At 46.9% G+C, this 21,053-nt stretch overlaps 1 protein-coding gene across 15 annotated transcripts in view; it reads left to right on the forward strand.

Annotated features, from left to right (window-relative positions):
* Positions 1 to 17,444: 17,444 nt before the first annotated feature.
* The window catches only part of Agfg1 (ArfGAP with FG repeats 1), a 45,331-nt gene continuing 41,722 nt past the window's right edge, over positions 17,445 to 21,053 (forward strand). For 14 of the 15 annotated variants that reach the window (XM_075952158.1, XM_075952159.1, XM_075952161.1 and 11 more), the window contains exon 1: positions 17,560 to 17,874. In XM_075952158.1, the coding sequence (XP_075808273.1) occupies positions 17,708 to 17,874 (167 nt within the window). In that variant the 5' untranslated portion in view covers positions 17,560 to 17,707. Of the gene's footprint in view, positions 17,875 to 21,053 lie in introns of all 15 variants that reach the window. The other variant, XM_075952165.1, reaches the window with a different exon arrangement.

The raw sequence follows: 21,053 nt of genomic DNA on the forward strand, positions 1-21,053 counted from the left end.
GACAGTTTCATAGATTTTTAGGCGCTTGTTTCTTTGTCCTCACTGTTTCTTCAGCGGCACCTGAGAGTCATATAAAATGTGTTTTATTGTCAACGCAGGGAGCCATGTTGAGTCTCAGATGGTCCTAGGGAAGAGGCCGTGGGCTGGGGGAGTCTGTTGAACAGCAGCCGGGAGAAGACTTGCCTGCCTGTATTTGTGTTCTGGTTCTATTACTGATGGCAGTTTGGGTTGGGGATAGCCAATTAACCTCTCTGCCTCTCAGGCTGCTATCTGAAAACTGGAGATAACAGGGATGCATCTCTCAGATGGACAGGCCCTGGGCAGTATTCGATGTTGATTCTTTTTAGGAATGGGACTCCAGCATCCAAACAGTATATTCATTTCAAACCAGTGCTTGATGTCTCATCTGAGGGGCAAGGCAAGAGAAAGCTAAGCAAGAGACACTAGTCCAAGGGGTTGAACCATGCTTGCTTTGTGAATCCAGCGAAAGAGCGAGCTCTGGTTTCTTCACTGTCAGATGGACACCGTAATCACTACTTTCCAAAACAAATGAGCCAGTCTTGGTGGTGCATGCCTATAATGCTAACACATGGGAAACTGAATTGAAAAGACTGTGGGTTTGAGGCCAGCCTGGGCTGTGTGGCTACGCATAACACAACTCTGCTTTAAAACCATATAAAACAAAACAGAAAGAAGGGGGCAGGGTTAGGCAGCAGAAGGCATTGAGGCCAGGTGTAGAGGTGTCCACCCTTAATCTCAGCAATTGAGAGACAGAGGCAAGCAGATCTCTGTGAGCTTGAAGCTCCTGGTCTACTTGGAGTTTCAGGCTAGCCGGTGCTACATAGCAAGATCCTGTCTCAAAAAGAAAAGCCATTGAGCCCAACACCTGTCAAATCTGGTTATTCAGTAAGTGGTACCTATCTGATGAATAGGTGTCACCCTAGCATCATGAGAAGTCAGATAACCAAAGACCAGCACATCTGCTAGAAAAAAATCTGGGGATGGGGCTGGAGATGGAGCTCACGTGACATATACTGGTGTAGCATGAAGCCTGGGGTTCGGTCACATCACCATATAAAACCAGACATGGTAGTGCACACCTGTAATTCCAGTATCCAGGAGGTAGAAACAGAGAGATCAGAAGTTCAAAGCAGGAGTTGAGAACAACCTGAGTCATAGAAGACCCTGTTCTTTCAAAACCAAGATTGGAGAAGTGCCATAGAAGACAGGAGTTGGCTAGAGCCTTGATAAATAGATTTCTACATTTGAAGCAGCCGTAGATAATAAGTTTTATGCCTTTTTTCATTTATTTTCTCATTTTGAAGTTTTGTTTAGCTGCATATGTGCACAGTGTTGGGGGTAAGGAAGGGTCAGAGGGCAGCTTGTAGGGTCAGTTCTCCTCTGCTGCCGTTTGGATCCTTTGGAGTGAACTCAGGTCATTACGCTCGGTGACTAGCACCTTTGCCTATTATGCTATCTCAGACGCGCATGCCCTGTTCATTTAACACTTGGATGTATGTAGTAATGCTGTCTGCATTCTAAAACAAGAAGATGTAGGCACAGAAAGTTGACATGATCTCCCTAAAGTTCCACTCATGAATCCTGGCTGAGCAGGGAATATACACAAGAGCCTATGCCCGTAGCCATCACTTAGAATGGAACAGGGCAGTGGGGACAAGGCAGGCGTGATATGAGAACAAGCCTGGGAGGACCAGAGAGCATGCTTTAAGTCTTATATTTTCTTTCTCTAGAGAGGTAAGTTCAAGTGGGATGAGCTATCATTAAAAGAAAGCCCCCATGTGGTGGAAAAGGTTAAAGACGAAGAGCAAATGGGACAGAGCTCTCCCAGTCACAGGCCACAGAGAGGTTACAGAGAACGGCTTGCCTTCTGCATCGGTGAGGACCATGACTTGAGTGAAGGAGTTAGAAAAAGGACCTGGGTTTTGTGAAACCACACTAGCCTTTTTCGAAGGCTGCCTGGGGTTCTCACGAGGTCACCTCGTCTAAGACACCAAAGCAGTTCTCTCCTTTGTCAGCAAAACGCTGATGTTGCTTCTCGTCAGGCAGAAAAACCTTTTGGTACTGCCTCTCATCAGGTCTTGGCTATTACAGGCATTTTTTTTTTAAAGGTTAGACTCAAGATATTTTTCAGATTTAAGCTGTAAAATGTCAGCTCGTGCATGTTTAATTAATCTTGTCAGCGTCAAGGTTGTGAAAAGCAACCTTGCGGAGCACGTTGAAGCAAACAATAAACAGTCTTCAAATCCCTCAAAACACAAAACTGGCACCAGAAAGGCATGTTTTTCTGGGCTGGGGCAATAGCACATGATGAGACAGAACTCTTGCCTAGGATGCAAGGAGCTTGGTTTATTTTGCCCAGAAGCAATGGCGAATAAAAAGAGCACGTTTTCCTTTAATCATAAAGGCTCCAAGTGTGTCTAGTGTGTGGTATTATTTTGCATGTGTGCAAAAGATCTGCTCTCTGCTTTCAGAGTGTTACGGACACAACTTTAACTGTCCTTAAGCACCGGGCCCTGCTTGACAATTGCAAAGTTTTCTTTTCCCAGCCTTGTCCGGGTTTAGATGCCAAACTGCTGCTTCTCCTCAGTTAGATTCGGTGGCAGTTACTGAGTGATAGGTGTCACCGGCTTAGTGTGACCCCTGGTCTGTCTGAACAGTCTAGACGGCAAGTTTCACTGAGGCTTTTTGGCTCCCAATCGCATGCCCTCACCTCGGTATGCAAGATGCTTTCAGGCATTAAGAGGCAGTTAGCTTAAATTATTCAGTGATTTGGCTCCTTGCTCTATCTTCTGCCCCTCCGACTCCCATTAACCCACTTCTCTTTCCCAATTTCTACTCTTTTCTATGTCTATTTAGTTAGTGACCCAATGGGTCTCATTAGGATTGTTTACAGGTGGGGTTTGTTTATAGGAGTGTGTGCATCTTTCCAATGGCTACACCACTCAAGAAAATGCCTTTCTCCTTTATCAATGATCATTTACACAAAAATTCTCAGGGACAGGTGGCGCCCCATGAAATACTTGAAATTTAAGTAAGTTCACTGTATATTAGTTTCTGTTTTCTATAATTGTCATCTAATTAAGAGAAATGTGACATTTCATCAAATTCCTCTCTACAACTGACCTTTCATTAAGCAAAGGAGGCTGAAGAGATGGTTCAGAGTACCCTTCCAGGGGACTTGGTTCAATTACCAGCATCTACATCAGGTAGCTCACAACTGCCTGTAATTCCAGTTCCAGGTGATCCAATACCTTCTGGTGTCCTTGAATATGTGCCTACACGCAGTGCACATAAATTTACATAGGCACACACATGTACACAGACACAAAAAAATCTTTAAAAAAAATACAGCTTTATAAAAAAAAAAGAATGACCAGACAAAATTGCTCCCATCAAAACATAGAAGAAGAAGAAGAAGAAGAAGAAGAAGAAGAAGAAGAAGAAGAAGAAGAAGAAGAAGAAGAAGAAGAAGAAGAAGAAGAAGAAGAAGAAGAAGAAGAGGTACAAAAAATTATTCCAGGATAGACTAGGGAGAGACCAACCCCAACCCCTCAGCCATATTGGAGGCACCACTGACATCTGATGGCTACTTGGGAGAAAGTCACTCTCCTTTGGGAGTGTGGCTACTGATAGATGCTCATATTTCAGTGGGTAGGCACACACCGTGTGCATATGAGTAGCACTGATTGGACTCAAGGCATTAATACCAAGCAAAGAGGACATGAAGCTGAGAGGCAGATGTGCTGGGTCACTAGGGTGGTGTGAGGTGTAAAATCAAAAAACTCATTTTCATAGGTGATCCCTTCTAAGATGAACCCAGCAAGAATAAATAGACTACTGAACAGGTGGTCCACACTTGCAGATGAAGTAAAGCCAACTGAATGGCTGTATTTCTTCTTAAGCTTCAGAATACATCTTTTGTGAACTGCAATGATCTCACTTATTTTTCTGTACTTCAGAATGCGTATATAAGAAATATATTTGTTATGAAATTGAAATGTGGAACGTTTGGGGGAGACAGAAGATAGAACAAAGAGAACACGTGTCAAGAAAAAAAAAACCCCAGGTAAACAAATCATTGAGCATATACCAAGTAAAGTGTAAGTGGTATCTACCACTGTGTTCAATCTTTTCTGCCGTTTTCCACCATGTCCTTCCTTCCTAACCCTTTTAGAGGTGACATTCTAATTGCTAATCAGCAGTCAGTGAAGAACCAAGAGGTTGGTGACTCAACCGTCTTCACACAGTAACAGCCCTCTAAGTGCCTCGCCCCATTGAAGGCACTTAGAATACATTAGAGAAAAAGCACAAAAGGCTCCTGCCTTCTTAGACTTTATCTCTCATGGGGCATGGTGAAGACACCAAACATAATATATGAGACGCATGTTTAAGTGGAATAAGGTTAAGAACGGATCCATATAGGGATGGTAAGAAAGGTTGGATTGTCCTACTAAACAGGGTCAATAGTAGAGAGGCCCAGAGAAAAAGCTGAGATGGCGAGAAGGTAAGGTGTTATCCAGGACAGCACCTGGCTAAAAGCAGAACCAATAACGAGCGGAAAACCCTCAGACAGAGGTCTGGTTGCTGTCTTGGTTTGTTTATGTATGTGAGTGTTCAATCGGCACGCACATCTTTGTATTACATTCATGCCTGATGTTGTAGAGGCCAGAAGGCACTAGATCTCCTGGACAGGAGATATGGATGATTGTGAGCAGCCTTTTAGGGGCTGGAAATAAAACCTGACTTCTCTGGAAGAGCAGCCAGGGCTCTTGACCACCGAGCCATCTCTCCAGCCCCTGGTGAGTGTTTATGTGGGAACAGGACACAGGCACTGAGCAAAGGTTGGGTGTGGGACTTACCTGGTTGGGCAGCAATGTGGCAGAAGCCTATTTCCGTGTTGAAATGGGCTCTTCCAGTACTGAGTTAGGATGAACGATGGTGGGGATCAGCATAGAAAGTAGGGGCACCAAATTACTACCTTCTGAATTCCCATCAGAAAGTGTGAAGATCCTCTAGGATGTACACTGTTTTAAACCAAGAGCCTGCAGTTGGGGCTCAGTTGCTACAGTGCTTGTTGGGCTACCATGAAGCCCTGGATTCCACTCCATAGCATCACATCCATCATCTAGAGTGGTGCTACCCGGAATCCTAGCAGTCTCGAGGTAGAATAAAAGGATCAGAAGTTCAAGATTATCCTATGCTCTATAGATTGTTTGAAATTAGTTGGGATACATGAGACTCTGTCTTTTCGGGGGGACAGGAGGAAGGGTTTTTCTATAGCTTTGGAGCCTGTCCTGGAACTTGCTTTCTATACCGTTCTGGCCTTGAACTCACAGAGATCTGCCTGTCTGTGTCTCCTGAGTACTTGGATTAAAGGTGTAAAGCTGTGTGCTACTAATGCCCGGCAACCTGTCTTAATAACAAACAATAACAAAAACCCCACAGACAACCAGGCCATGGTGGCACATGCCTTTAATCCCAGCACTGGGGAGGCAGGGGCAAGCAGATCTCTGTGAGTTCAAGGTCAGGCTAATTTACAAAGTCAGTTCCAGGACAGCCAAGTCTACACAGAGAAACACTGTCTTGAAAAATAAAAATAAAATAATTTTAAAAATCTGCAGACAAAGAACTAGAAGAAGAGAGATGGCTTGGTGGGTTCAAGCGGGTACACGCTCTTGCCTAGGAAGGAGTGCTATGACTCATGGAACCCACATAAAGGTGGAAGTAGAGGGCAAAGTTGTCCACAAAGTTGTCCTCTGACCTCCACAGGGGCACCATGCATGCACTCCTTCCCCTAGTAATAATCAATAAGAACTAAAAACAAAAGAACTACAAGACGAAAAGCAACCCAACCAAGCTCCTGCTTCCTTGTTTTCTTGGACGTGTTACTCCGTTGCCTGGGGACTTTGCCACCCCATCCCCCCTTCCCAGGCTGCATCAAGCTTTGTGTGCACTTTGGAGGAGTGAGGCACCTACACAGCCCAGACCTGTCCCTTTAGGAGTAGAGTGGCCATATCACAGAAGACAAGCTGCTTCAGTGAACACCGAGGCAAACACGAAGCTGGAAAGTTCTGGAAGTGGTTTTGGAATGCTGAGTGACGTGCAGAATGGAATAACGACATAAAACACAGATAATACTCAGCATCTCAAGAAAACAAGCAGATTGTGGTCCCTTTCTCTGCTGCCTTCTGGGAATAATTCTTTTTGAGAGAGGGTGTTCTAGTCTGTTCTCTTTTGCTGTGACTAATACTGTCACCAAAAACATCTTGGGGGAGGAAAAGGGGCTTATTTGGCTTGCAGTTGCAGGTCACAGTCCAAAAGGGGAAGCCAAGGAAGGAACTCAAGCAGGAACCCGGAGGCAGAAGCCAGAAGGGATGCTGCTTGCTGGCTTCCTTCCTCTGGCTTACTTGGCTACCTTTCTTCTACAGCCCAGGACCCTACCCAGGGATGGCACCACCCATAGTAGACTAGGCCATTTGATTATCTATCAGCAATCTAGAAAACATCCCACGGACACACCCACAGGCCAAAATCTTAATTTGGGTTTCCATTCCCCTAAGCGATTCCTCAATTAAGGGTTTCTTCTTAGGTGTGTCAAATTGCCAACCAAGATAAGTCACCAGGTAGGATCTCACTATGCAGCCTGGAGTGACGTGAACTAGATGTGTAGACCAATCTGGCCTAGAACTCAGAGAGATCCTGTATTTCTACCTCCTAAGAGCTGTGGTTAAAATTATATACCACCATGGCCAGACTATGTTTTGCCTCCAAACTAGTGGTTCTCAACTATGCTGCAACCTTTTAACCCAGTGGTGATCCCCAACCATAACATTATTTCATTGTTACTTCATAACTGTAGTTTTGCTACTGTTATAAATCGTAATGTAAATATCTGATATGCAAGATATCTAATAATGTGATCCCTATGGGGGGTCGTGACCCACAGGTTGAGAACCTGTTATGGTTTAGCTTAGATTTTTGCCAAAAGTCTAATGTCAAGAGTACAGGATAGGGGTGGGGAAAGAAAAAGAGAATGTAGGTGAGGGAAATAGAAGGAGGGGGGAGATTCTGACAGGTAGATAGATTTAGAGGAAGGGAATGAAAGCATTTACTGATATGTAAGAGGGGTTCAGAAAAAAATTGAGACAGAAGTCCTAAGACCTTGAAACTTCCAAAGAGTTGTTCCAAAGAGTTGTCCTAGCCTTTGTCAACCTACGAACTGTTTAAGCAAGGATGTTCAGGGCCCTTAATTATTCCAAATGGCCACAGATGTAGGAGTACAGCTATTCAAAGAAATCCTGGGAGAGATTGCTGCCCTAGAAAGAGAGATCTCTAGGCCTCAGATGCACCAAGGAAAGCCACCGGGAAGTTTAAATAGAACCACAGAGATCCAGTCACGTGAGAACAGAGGCAAGGTCAGAGGATCTTTATTTAGGCGAACAAGGGCACAGCTCCCAGCCACCTGGGATCGTCGATGTGGTGTGGGTGAGGAACTGTCCGAGAGCGAGCCCTGCCCATTTACAGGCATTTACAGTCCGGGCAGGACACGGGAGCACAGACAACATATTTAGCATTACCGAAGAGGCTCCTCTTGTCTTCGTACCTGTCTGCAGTCAAACCGCAAGAGGAGGGGCTAATCCAGTCTGTAAAAGGCCTGAAAAGGACAAGATATAATTGCACTTCAGAGGTGCAAAGGTTGCTACTTGGAAGTTTTCCTGGCGTTGGTGGAGAATGCAGGTATGTCATGCCCCAGGGAGCCACAATAGAGTCCTTGCTGTTATCTGTGTCAACAGTGGGAATGTTGTGCCCATTTGCTCCCCGTCCTAAACCAGGGATGAAGGGATGAAGTCATTTAACTTCCATGACAACTTCATGAGGTTGGTAAGATTCCTCCACAAACACACTTTTCAAGTGAGGAAACTGAGGCACAGGAGAGTTCAACATATTAAAGGAGAGATTGGGACTGAGACTGAACCAAAGTCTGTCATTGCTATCCTGTCTCCTCAGGGGCAGGAACACACAGGAGATACGGGGCCAATTAAAGGTGGACGCCATTTCCGAAAAACACACAGACACAATACTCCACTTCCTTCCTCCAGTTAAACATTAATAAATGGACACGCCGTGTCTGTGGTTAGCGGTGTGGGGGGCATTTCATCGGACAAAGGGACTGAACTGAACTTCATCAGATCTTTACTCTGAACAAACAAAGACTGAGTAGGGACTGAGTAAAGCAGAGTCCTTGATGGAGGCCACTGAGTGACCTTGAGGCCACTTGGGCCGCGGTGACTCCTGCCCTTCCAAGTGCAGCAGCGCTCTTGTCAAAGAAGAGCAGGGAGGGCTTTTCACTTCCAGAGGCTTCCGGAAATTGCAGCCAAACTGACTTTGAGGTGACACCCCCTCAGCGGAGGACGAGTTAGGTGCTTTTCAAACCCGGAGAGTTCAGGGTGTGTACTCAGGAGTTGGTAAGGGGGCTGCACTGGGGGTATTTTTTCGTGCAAGCCCAGCTGTCACCTTCTGAAGCTTTAGTAGCCTCGGGGCTGAGATACTAAATAATCAATGATTTTACGGTAAAATTACTTACAGTAAAAAAAACAAAAAAAATCCCGGTATGCTCCTGGATGCTCACTTCAGGGGTCTCTTCATTTCTCTGGTCATTTTCACCCTCATCTTTCAGCACTGTACAGGAAGCAGCTCTGAATGTGAGCAATTACCAGAGTGGCTATTCAGAGGATTTTCCCCATGGGGTTTTTGGTGTGTGTGAATTTCAGGTAACTTCCCTGATTTGAATAAGTCTTCAAGTGAAAACTCTTTCTCGTGAGCAGTCTAAGGCTTTGGGAGAGGGGCAGCATCCTTCCAGAGCCGCAGTTCCGGTCAAACACACCCAGTTAAGAGTTGTCCCCAGACTGAACTGGGAAGAGGGACACTCACCTTTGGACTTTGATCACCAGCCTTTTCCTGGTCTGACGCAGAACAGGGTTGGATTCTTAAGAAGAGGTTTCAACAGAGACCAGTCTGTCTGCGGACTTTACTTCTTATGGCCATGACAAAGTACTGGCAAACGTCACTTAAGGAAGAGAGGGTTTATCTTGGCTTGGGTTTAAAAGTCCAGCCCACTGTGGTGGGGGAAGGAAGGCAGGAGGAGTGTGAGGCAGTTGGTTACTTTGTAGTCACAATCCGAGAGAGTGAGGCCTCTCTCTACTCCTGGGAATCTCAGTCCACGGAATGGCACTATCCACGTTTGGGTGGACATTCCCACACCCAATATCATAGGGTAGAAGACACCTCTCAGAGATGCCTAGAGGCTTGTCTCTTAGGTGACTCTAGATCCTGCCAGATTGACCATCGTGGTTACAGTGGTTAAACTATGGTTTCCACAGCCGAACTACCTTCTTCCTAACCCCAGCTCCATGGCTTCCCAGCTAATGGACCTCGACACAGTGATTAGCTCACTTGTAACCTTAGTTTCTTATCTATAAAATGATCAAAGCAATAAAATCTACCTGCAAAGACTGCTGTAAGGGTTAATGGGGGGGGGTCACTTTACAGAAGGTGCTTAGTAGCAGGAAGTGTCAGACATTATTATGAGGTGTCAGGTATGCAGTTCTGGGAAAATCACATCTCATTTTAGCAGTGATGGCAACATCGGCGGCTCAATGGAAGAGGTGCTTTATGCTCAGGTCACCCAAAGTTGTATCAACAGCCACTGCCTGTCTCTGGGATTTGGTGAGAAAAGCGATGTGTGTTTCAGAGACCCATGTTTAATATACCTCTATCGGGGCCAGCGATCGCTTTGCCCCAAACTTGACAAGTTGAGTTTGATCCCTGTGCCTTACTTACATGGAGGAAAGCAGTCCAGAGCGCCACACAGACTCCACATGGTCCCATGTCACTTGTGTGTGTGTACATGCACACACACACACACATGCACACGTATATACACAAAATGTAATAATAAAGCATCACTCTCTGTGTTCCCTTCAAAATGGAGGAGCGGGAAGGGTCCTTTTGCCTGTACAGTGGGACCAGAAAGCCCTGAGGGGTTTTCCCTTCTGACAACTAGGGCAGGTTTTTTGCCCACAGGGGCCTCTTTCTTTCCCCTCAACCAGAAGGGAAGCTCCCTTTTCTCTTTTCAGTCCTAGGCAAGAACAACGTTCCATTGACAGTGTGAATGGAGCGTTTCTTACCCCAGACTCTTCCTGTTGCAGAGGCAGAGGCGTTTTCTCTTTCCCTTGGCTGCCACAGACTGTGATTCAAGTTCTGTGCCGGCCAGCAGGGCAGCCTGGGAGCCTTGATTCTGGCAGAGACCGGCAGAGAAGGAAGGCTGCTGGGTGCAGAGTCTCCAGGCTGGCTAGTCATTTCTCAGGTGGGAAACTCTGAGAAGTGTCCCTTCTTCACCTGCCCAGGACTGATCTGACCAGCCCGTGCAGCCCACTTCTTTCTCTGTACATTCCATTACCCTGCTTCATTTGGCATCTGAGCTATGTGGCCCGTTACACTATACACGGGACACAAGCCTCCCCCTTAGATGAGACACCGTGTCTCCTTTCCTGTCTGGCAGATAGCCGCTGCTCAGTACATAGGCTCTGGCTGAAGACTGGAAGCCTCTTCTGGCTTCCCCTGAAGATCTAGGACCTGTTTTTCTGCTAAGTGAATAACGAAGGAGATAGCTTAGGGTTTCTGGAATGGCCTTCAATGGGATCTGTTAACCAACTGGAGTATCTTCTATGGCCCAGCAAATTAAGAAACACAAAGGTTGTGACCAGGTCCCTTAAGTCTCTGAGCATGCTGGATGGTGAGAGAACGTTGAAAACGAGTTGAGAAAAGAGACTTCAAGGAGAAGCAACAAGGACAGGAAGAGCTTAGTGTGCAGGCATCGCAGAGCGACAGACACCTGCGACAGAGAGGCAGCAGCCCGCTGACCACCTGTCAGCTTTGGTGGTGAGGAGCTCACACCTTTCGGGTGTCTGGCTTTGACACGCGGCACCCAGAAAGCACCCTGTCTTTCCAGGAAGTGCACGCGACTGCTGATTCTTAGTCATTTCTGCCCTCGTCCCCCTTCTCCCCCTTTCTAGCGCACTGCTTTTCGAAAATAGAAGAAAGAATAAGCCAGGAAGCGATGTTAAAAAAAAAATAATAATCAGACCACAGCCGAAGGGAGGCACTCTCAGAAGAGGAGGGGAAAGTATCACGTTGAGTCATCTTCATTGGTGCTATGATGCTTGAGCGACTATTCGCCACGTGGAACCTGCGGGGGCGGGGCTGGAGGAGTTTGTGGGGCCAGGAGGGACCAGCATTAACGTTTCCCTTGCGTTATACGGGCCATAGAGATTAGTATTGGTTCCTTAGCCAAAAGCAGGAAAAAGTCAAGCCACGAGAAGGGAAAAATGGTCATCAGAGGGGAAACCCCACAACTCTGGCTTCCCTACCCCATATACTCTTCTTGCTGCCGGTTGACGCCTGCCTATTTGCAAAGCCAGCTTCAGTTACGGGACGATTGCCTGAGAACGAGGTGAAGGAACATCTGAAATCTAAGAGAAGGAAGCTATCCAACATCCAGCCCAAACGGAGTGCGTGGGAAAAGAATGTGGAGGCCTCTTAGAGGCTCTGGGCTATAAATTCTGGGGCTAGGCGAGACAGTCAGGGCTTGGAAGTGATAGGGTGAAGGGAGCTAACCACAGAGAGAACTCATGCTTACTTGACTTTTTTTTTTTTGAGGTTCTAAGAAGAAAACAAAGTCTAAGTGGAGCCTCAAAATGGAAATATCTTTTAAAAAGCAATTAATCTGCCATGCTTTTAATCTGAAATGTCCCCTGTAGACTCACGTTTTTGGATGATATGTGCTCAGTAGGCAGCGTATTTATTGATAAATTTATTTTTCTGTGGTACCCCGGCGCATCCGTTCCTTTTCAGTTGCTAAAACACCATGAACAAGGCAACTTACTAAAAAACAGCCATGACTCCCCTGCCATGGTAGATCGGCATACCCTCATAACCATGTGCCAAAATAAATATATAAATATATATATACATATATACACATGTACATACATGCGTACATGTATGTATATATATCAGGTATATACACAAATGAGTGTTTATATGTATAAATATATAGTCACATTAGTGCAATACTAAGTAACATAAAACTTAGACCTTGCAGACCCAAGAAAGCAAAATAAGGCAACGTCACTAATCCCTACCTAAGTCCCATCCACTAAAAATGTGAACTTAGAAAATACTGTAGGTAGCAAGGAGGGCCAAGGGGACAGGTTCGTGCCTGGCAGCATCTTTGCGTTTTGTCAGTGGATCTCTGTGTCCCTGTGGAAACAGACATTGCCAGAAGTCTGAAGCATGGTTCTCTATGGAGGGGAAGCTCTCTTCTTTCCACTCAAAAGCTGCAAGGGCTGAAACCTCCACCAGACACAGGGTAAGATCTGCTCTTGCTTAGCCTGTGTGGCTCTCCAAGCGCCACTCAGCCTACGGCATGGAGGGCGGGGCAGATGAGGATGTGTTGGCAGCTGGCTTCTGGCTCTGTGAGGCCTCTCCAAACATTAGGGTTTGCTCAGGACATTTTCTCTGACTCACCCTGGGTGATAAGACAGGAAAGGGCCTTGAAGCAAGCCAGTCAGCATTCAAGATTTCGTGGTTTTCTTTTTTCTTTCTTGTTTTTTTTTTTCCCCCGCCCATTGGGGGTTTGATTTCAGAATTTGCAAGTTCCTTAATAAAACCTCTGTAGCTTTAGCTGAACGGTCGCCATCCTAGGAACCAAAGCAGCAGAGAATGCCGAACAACAAGCAGAATGCTGGGCCCTGCTGCCTCTGACTGAGAAGAGCTTTACTGCTTGGCAGTCAGTAGCTGCCTTTACTTATTCCCTCAACGAATACTTATTGAGCCCTTTCTAAGTGCCATGGCCATGCTAGATGCTGGAGAAATGCAGCAGCTCTGGGACCTGGGACCTGGACTCTTTCTCAAGAAAGTCTACATAGTGTGTGTGTGTGTGTGTTTGGGGGGGGGTGTCTTAAAAACAAAACAAGATCTGAGCTGGCCATGATGGATGTGAAGGGAGGTCTTAGCCACTTTTGGACGTGAAACCATCATGTGTGCAAAGGCCCTTTGTGGGGAGGGAGGGTATATAAAACTGAGACACAGGGCTGGAGAGCAGTGCTGGAGACTTAAGATGGTACCCAGAGCACATGGGGCTGGGCCAGGGAGAAATTTGGTAGGTAAGGAGCCTCTTGGGAGGCGGGGGTTGTAGCTCAGTTAGTATAGTACTTGTCTTGCATGCAGAAGGCTCTGGGTTCAATTCCCAGTACAGCATCAAACTGAGCATTGTGGAACAAGTTCGTAATCCCACATTGGAAAGGTGGAGGGGGAGGGACCAGAATTAAGGTCATCCTAGAACACACAGTGAGTTTCAGGCCAGTTCGAGCTACAGAAAAGAAGAAGCCCCCTGGCCTTTCATCTTAAAAGAAACAGGAAATCACTGAAAGGGCTTCATTCACACGGGAGGGGGTGGGCTTTCAGTGGGAAATGCCTGAATTACATTTCCATTTCGAAAAGATTATTCTGGCTGCAGAACTAACATCTTTTAAGGTAATTTCTGCTCAGCAAATCCAATAAACACGGTTTGCCAGGGGAAGTAGAAGCCGGTTTGCAGCCAGATCTGGGTTTGAGTCCTGACAAGATGGCATTTCAAAGCCTCAGTTTCCTTGTCTATAAAATGGGATACTAATATCTCTGGTGTTCTTAACAAGCAAGTTTTTTTTTAAATGTTTATTTATTTATTATGGATACAATATTCTGTTTGCATGTATGCCTGCTAGAAGAGGACAGCAGACCTCATTACAGATGGTTGTGAGCCACCATGTGGTTGCTGGGAATTGAACTCGGGTCCTTTGGAAGAACACGCAATACTCTTAACCGCTGAGCCATCTCTCCAGCCCTATCTCTGGTGTTCTTGCAAGGGTTAAAGGAATGACAATAAATAAAGTCTTCCTACAAGTTATTCTCTGAAGTAGTAACTGGTGTTGACCTTATGTATTACCTAACATTCAGTGAGCCAGTTATTCTTAGACAAGACAGACTTCACATGAGTTTCAGTTGGCTCCACATTCATTTGGAAATCATCACTCCTGCCTCTTCAACGACAAACACACGGCAAATACAGCCACTCATTTAGCTGGCTGTATAAGCTGTGGCTATCCACCCTTCCTATCATGGTCTTTGTCAGAGGAGCGACCGGCACAGAGATGAGCAGCCAGGAGGCAGACAAATGACAAGGGCCTGAATAGAGGCCGAGGGCTGTGGGAAAAGGTGTGTGGGGGTGGTGGGGGAGGCGTGGGAGACTATGGTGGCGTCCTCTCGTTAGAGTGGGGTTAGCGTTTTTATTCTGTTCTGATAGCCCTGCATTCTGCATGCCCTTATGTCTGTGTCAGCCTGGGGTCCTGCCAGAACACAATTCAGTGGCTCTTAAGTCTAGGTGTTAGAATAGACAAGAGCCTACTCAGAGTCTTCCATCGGCCAATGGCGAGATGATGCCAACAACGAGGATGTGTAACGGGTGACACAGATCCATCTAGATTCTTGGCTTACACATGACGATACTTAAGAACAGTCATCACTGTGAGAAGGTGAAATGAGGCCAATAGAGGACCTTGGATATCTGAGAGTAAAGGCAAGGAATCAGACATTTATCTTGCCTTCCTGATATGTAATTAGTAGATGTGGGGAAGATTTTTTTTTTATTGTTTGATGAACTGAGGCCACACCTCCCACCAGGCAGTTCTAGCTGGCCTGGAACTTGCTGTGTAGACTGGGCTGGCCTTGACCTCACAGAGACTCACCAGCTTCAGCCTCCTGAGTGCTAGGATTAAAGGGACATATCCCATTTTGACCATTTTACCAGAAATATTTCAGCTTAAAAAAAAAATGAAGACATGGGAAGGACAGAGTCAGAATATCATTATTTTGTGGTTGTCAGTGTCTGTAGGCATTAGCTGTCAGTGACTGCTGACGTCATGGAAAGATGCCACTGTTATGTGCCTCCCAATGAGAAAACAGTGCTCTCGCCTACACTAAACCAGATACAAATACACTAGATCTAACCTCCTATTGGTACAAAAGAGAGACTGGGGTATGTTAAATGATAACAGTGAGAGACTACAGGAAAGAGAGACTGGGTGTATGTTAAATGACACAGTGACAGACTATAGAAAAGAGAGGGAGCAGAGAGACTCTATGACATATACTACCTGTTTACCTCTCTAGAGGGGGTGGCATCCAGGAGAACGGAGCTGATGAGTGAGGCCGACTGAAGGCTCATGCCATAGCCAGTTTTTATTCAGAGCATCGGACAGTTTATACTCTGGGGGTTAAGAAGAGTCACACAAGAAAAGTGTCCAATCACACGGGCAAGCGGCATGTGGAGGACAAGCCTCCGTGAACAAACACTGGCCAGCTGTACTGAGTAAGCAACAAAACCCAGAGTAAACTCACTCCTGTAAGCTACACCCGGGAAGAGCACAAGACATGTTCCAAGAAGCATCCTGTGGTTTGGAAGAAACGCAAGTCCCCCCCCAGACTCTTGGCTTCTTGGAGTTTTCCCACAAGCTCCCCAAAATCTCCTCATAGGATTCCATTCTTGGACCCTGCTCCGATACTCACCTAACTACAATTGTACATTAAGGAGCCAGGGAAAGTATGAAACTCTGTAAGTGGATGCATTTGAAGATAAATGATTCAATAGCTACAGTTTAAATTAGGAGAGGGGACAAGGTATCAATAAAGCAAGATGAGGTGTGAGCTGATGGTTGTTGAGGGTGAACAGGGCTTCTAGGTTGTCTTTTTCATAAAAGAAATAGTTCAGAAACCCATTAGTCAACCTCTCTGTCCTCCTCTTTTAATACTAAAGGCATTTACTATTATTAATAACATGACGTTAACCTGCTGGCTCCTGGGCTGACTCAGCATTTCAAGCTTTATAAACTTGAATTCTCCTCCGTCTGTGGTGGGGGCAGGGATGGTATTCTGTAACTCAGCTCTCTGACTCTTCCCAAACTCCTTTAAGCAATGAGGGCACAGATGGTGGTTCTTAACTTTATTGATTCTGTGACCCTTTACTACAATTCTTCATATGGTGGTGACACCCTAGCAATAAATTATTTTAGTTGCTACTTCATAACTATAATTTTGCTACTGTTATGAACAGCAACATAAATACGTGTTCCGATGGTGTTAGGCGACCCCTTTGATAGGGTCATTTAAACCCCCACAGAGGGTGGGCGACCCATGGGTTCAGAACCACTCACTGCCTTAGGAGCTGGCAGTGATTTTGGTTTCTTGCAGAGACAAAGAGGTGTAGGTGTCGCGGTTGGACAGGGGTGGAACCCCAGCTTGGGTAGGTGATTACCCAACTAAATCTAGCCTAGTGTCCCACACTCCCAATTGGTGACATGGAAATACCGATCATGCTTAGCTCAAAGCTCAACCATGAAGATCGTCTGTTAGGTGCTATGCACTCATTCCACAAACAAGGAGCTCCGAGCCTTCAGTTCTGAGAGGCGTACCGAGTGGAGCAGCGAATAAAATACAAGGGGTAGACCATTTGGAACCTGAAGGGCGAGTCCAGAGCAGGTGGGAAGCAGTAAACATAGTAGTAGCTTGATAGGGAGCAGTTCCCAGAGAGCCTAGATGCAACCTTAGGGACAGATCTGGGTCAGTCTGGCTAGAGAGCTGCTTGAATCTCATATGACCTAAGTGACTTAGCTTGCTAGGTGTTCAGGCCTTGCTCCCACTCTGCTCAACCTCCCTGGACGTCTGGCAATGTGTAAGGAAAGATTTTTGGTTGCCGTACCTTGGAAAGAGAGGGGCCAGTTGGTCAGGGCATTTAGTGGGTAGAGGCCAGGCATGCTTCCCTCCGAACTATGGGACAGACCCGACGCCAAAACTAAACTCTTCCAAAATGTCAGGAGCGATGATCTTGATAACCCTTTGCTTGCTATACAGAAAACAGTAAGGGCAGGAATGAAAAAAAAGCTGCGCTCGCTGTGTAGAGGGAGCAAACCTAAGTCTAGAGTGGCTGAGTAAATGGGCATGAAGTGAAAGGAGGCTAGACCCTTGCTAGTGAGGAATTTGGGGTTGCCCCTAAAGCAACGAGAAGCTCTCGGAAACGTCTCTGCCGGGAGCGTGCGAAGCGCTTAGCACGTACAGGCGCCCAGTGGATAAGGTCTGTTATTTATCCTCACCATTGTGTCTTCCCTACCTACCCGCCCAGCTCCAACCCCTGCCGCAGCGTGGCGGCAGTGACTCCTCCCGGCCAGCAGAGGGCACCGGCCCGCACTTGGCCGCCGGCCGCCCGAGGCGGGCCTCCTCTTGCCGCTCCCCCCCCCCCCCCCCCGCCTCGTCTTTTCCCCCTTAGGAGAAGTCGGGAAGGTGGCGGCGGCGGCGACGGCGGCGGTGGTGGCGGTTGTCCCGGCCGGCCGGTTGGTGTGACCGGTCGGCGCGCGCTGCGCAGCGTCCGCGCTTCGTCCAGCCGGGCGGAACCGAGCGGAGGGCCGAGGCCGGAGCCCGCGCGGGCGGAGGAGGGCGGAGGCGGCGGCCAGGGCGGCCCGTGGGAGGGAGCGCGGGGCCCCGGCATTGCCGCCGGCTCCCGGCCCTGCCGGCCTCGTCGGTCGGAGCCGCGGCCATGGCGGCCAGCGCGAAGCGGAAGCAGGAGGAGAAGCACCTGAAGATGCTGCGGGACATGACGGGGCTGCCGCACAACCGCAAGTGCTTCGACTGCGACCAGCGCGGCCCCACCTACGTGAACATGACGGTCGGCTCGTTCGTCTGCACCTCCTGCTCGGGCAGCCTGTGAGTGCGGCCGGGGGTCCGGGGGTGACCGAACCGGGGCGGCGGGGCCCGTTGGGATGCGGCCGGCCTGGGCCTCGGGGTCCAGGATGCTCTTTTCGCTTTGGCGGGGCCATGGGGTGACCGGCGTGGGTGGGGCGTGGGTGGGGTCGGGGTCAGCGAGCGACCGGCCCGGCTGAGCATCCCGGCTTCCCGCCGCTCAGCGGGCGTGGCCCGCACTCGGGGGGCGCAGGCCCGGAGAAGCCCCTGGAGGGCCTTTGTGCGTCCCGCAGCTTCGCGGTTCGGAACCCGGCATCTGCCCGGCGCCGCGGAGCCGGTGGGGAGGGAGAGAGTAAGGACGCCGAGACTAGGGATTTTTCTCTGGTCCACGGCACCTAGGTAACTGGGACTTGGGGGGGGGGTCCGGGGGGGCGGGGATCCCCTGATCCCCACGACTCGGTGGCTGAGATGTGACTCCCAGGAGAAAAGTTCTCCTTTGAGGACTAACTGCGTGAGGGGGTAGGCAGCAAAAGCACGAGGGTTGTGACTGCGTGGCTCCAAGTGTCCCAAGTTGGGGAAAGTTTTACTGGGAGTGGGGTATGAGGAGTTTCAAAATGGTGTGGTTCAAAATAAGGATGGAGCTCGATGAGATTTCTGAATCAGTACCCAGGTATCCTGACTGTATGGAGAAATGGGGACAGGGGAGACAATATTGAGAAAGAAGGAGCTGGAGGTGGCCGCCTGAAATTACTCAGGTAGCTTATGTCTGGGCTCATCTGTTTAAGCTGTGTTTTGCTGGGAACTTTTGTTCCTGTGAAATTTCATTTGGAAAGATTGCAGGTGATTGTGAATTCAATATAAGTTACTAATGAGCTTGTAGTTAATATTCCTTGAGTCTTTAAACGAAAATCTTACCGTGTGTGTCTGTCTGTCTCTTTCTGTATGTCTGTGTGGCCATGGGTGCATGATTTGAATATTGGGGATTTGGGTTCACTTTGACCGGCTGAGCCTTCTTGCCGGCCCTCTTCCCAGTTTTTGTTATGAGATTAATAACAAAGTACACAACACGTGGGAAAACGAATTTCTAAAAAAAACTGGGAAGTGTTGGATGTGGCCCAAAGTCCAGTATTGGCTCTTATTTCCCCAGTTTTAAATTTGGGCAAGGAGGTGTCCTTGGTTCTCCAGGAGCTTCCCAGTATGAGGTGTCCTTGGTTCTCCAGGAGCTTCCCAGTATTTTGGGTGGTATCTATTAGGTTTCGCAGGAAGCTTAGGGTGTGGTGGTAAATGCTTCGTTGGCCAGGTCTCTTGGCATTTACATTCTAATGGAGCAAAGGGAAAAGCAGTAGGGAAAGTGACAGGGAGCCCTGAGGTGCTGGCACTTGCCTTGATTTAGTGCCTTTAATTCCCCTGCACTGGGAAGCCTAGGCTGGAGGATCTCTGTGAGTTTGAGGGCAGCCTGATCTACAGAGCAAGTTCAGGAAAAAACAAAACAAAATAAAGCAAACAAAAAGAAAAAAAAAAGAAAAAGGACTGAGTGGTGAATTTGGGAGTAGTGTAGTAAGGGAGTCCCAAAGGTTCCTTTCAGGTTTGTAGGTAGGGAAACACTCAAATTTGCCACAGCTGCATGGCAAATAGGAGCTAGTATGTGTGGCTCATGATTTTCATTTATAAATGAAATAAAATTAGGACATTAAAGTCACTTAAGCTAGGCAACGATGGTTCCAAAATTAAGTTAATAATCTAATTTCTAAGTGTACTTTTTTTTGTTTATTTTTTAAGTCAGGGTTTCTCTGTAGCTTTGGAGCCTGTCCTGGAACTAGCTCTTGTAGACCAGACTGGCCTCGATCTCACAGAGTGTTGGGTAAAGGCGTACACTTAAGTGTACTTTGCTTTTGATGTGTGTTTAAGAAGTATGTTCTATTTTTGTCAAACATGAGGTTCTTTGATGCATTTGAGCCTTTGGGTTGGAATACATATTTACGTTTGTATAATTTATTTACTTTTTTTTTATATATACAATTTCTGTGTGTAGCCCTGGCTGTCCTGGAACTTGCTCTGTAGACCAGACTGACCTTGAACTCACAGGGGTCCAGCTGCCTCTGCCTCTGAGTGCTGGGATTATAAAGTTGTGAGCCACCACCATCCAGCTAGCTGTACGTATATGTTTGAAGTCAAGTCTTGAGAGCTCTTTAAAAGCACAAAGTGCTTCCTTGCAGCAAGTGTGTAATGAAGAAAATAGGAACATGAGACATAGAGGATCTATCAGTGTAAGGTTTTGTTTTTTTGTTTTTGTTTTTTGTTTTTGTCCTTACAGGGTTTCTTTGTAGCCCTGGCTGTCCTGGAATTGCTCTGTAGACCAGGAACTCACAGGGATCTGCCTGCCTCTGCCTGCTAAATGCTTGGATTAAAGGTGTTTTCACCACTGCCAGTTTTATCGGTATAATTTTTTTAAAAGTTATCCTTGTTTTTATTGTTTGCACACATATACATTTATTTTTTGTGCACATGTGTGTGCATGCATTTATATGCACTGTGACACTTGCATGGCTTGGGTGGCTGTACACGGATGGCTTGAGGGACTCAGCTCTCTGCTTTCCCATTGTGGATCCTGGGGATTGAACTAGGTCGTTTGGCTTTGTGGCAGGTGCCTCTGAGCTCTCTCTGGACTCCTAGTATAATATTTTATTTTAAGGAATATTTTTCCCTTTATGTGTGTGCTATCCTTGGAATATGAAGGTTGGCTTGGAGACTTTACAGAGGAGTTGATGTCTGAGGAAAGATCTTCAAAGCTCTTCAGGTAGCAGCAGCTTCATGTAGTAGAAGAATGGCGTACTTAGGAGCTAGGTGACAATGCTTTTCATTTTGCCTCTAAAAGCTGTGTTATTAATATTGAAAATATCCTCTCAGCAGTTTCTCATATATGAAGAATAAAAGTTTCTATTTCAAATTTGTTTTCCATACTGAAGAGAACCTCATACAATGTCTGGAATACAATAGATGCCCAGTAGGTATCTATCCCAGGGATTGGGAACAGAAAGTTTGATACTGATATGAGAAGCACTTTCATCAGACTCTTGTTGGTCCCAAGTTTTGGGCTGTAACCTGAAACCTGACTCAAAAATACAAAGACAATTTGCTGATAGGTTTAAATGATATTTCATTCCTCTCATCTGAAAAGATGATTACCCCTAGCTCCTGGAGCC

This window comes from Microtus pennsylvanicus, chromosome 17, assembly GCF_037038515.1.
Source record: "Microtus pennsylvanicus isolate mMicPen1 chromosome 17, mMicPen1.hap1, whole genome shotgun sequence".
Lineage (NCBI taxonomy): Eukaryota > Metazoa > Chordata > Mammalia > Rodentia > Cricetidae > Microtus > Microtus pennsylvanicus.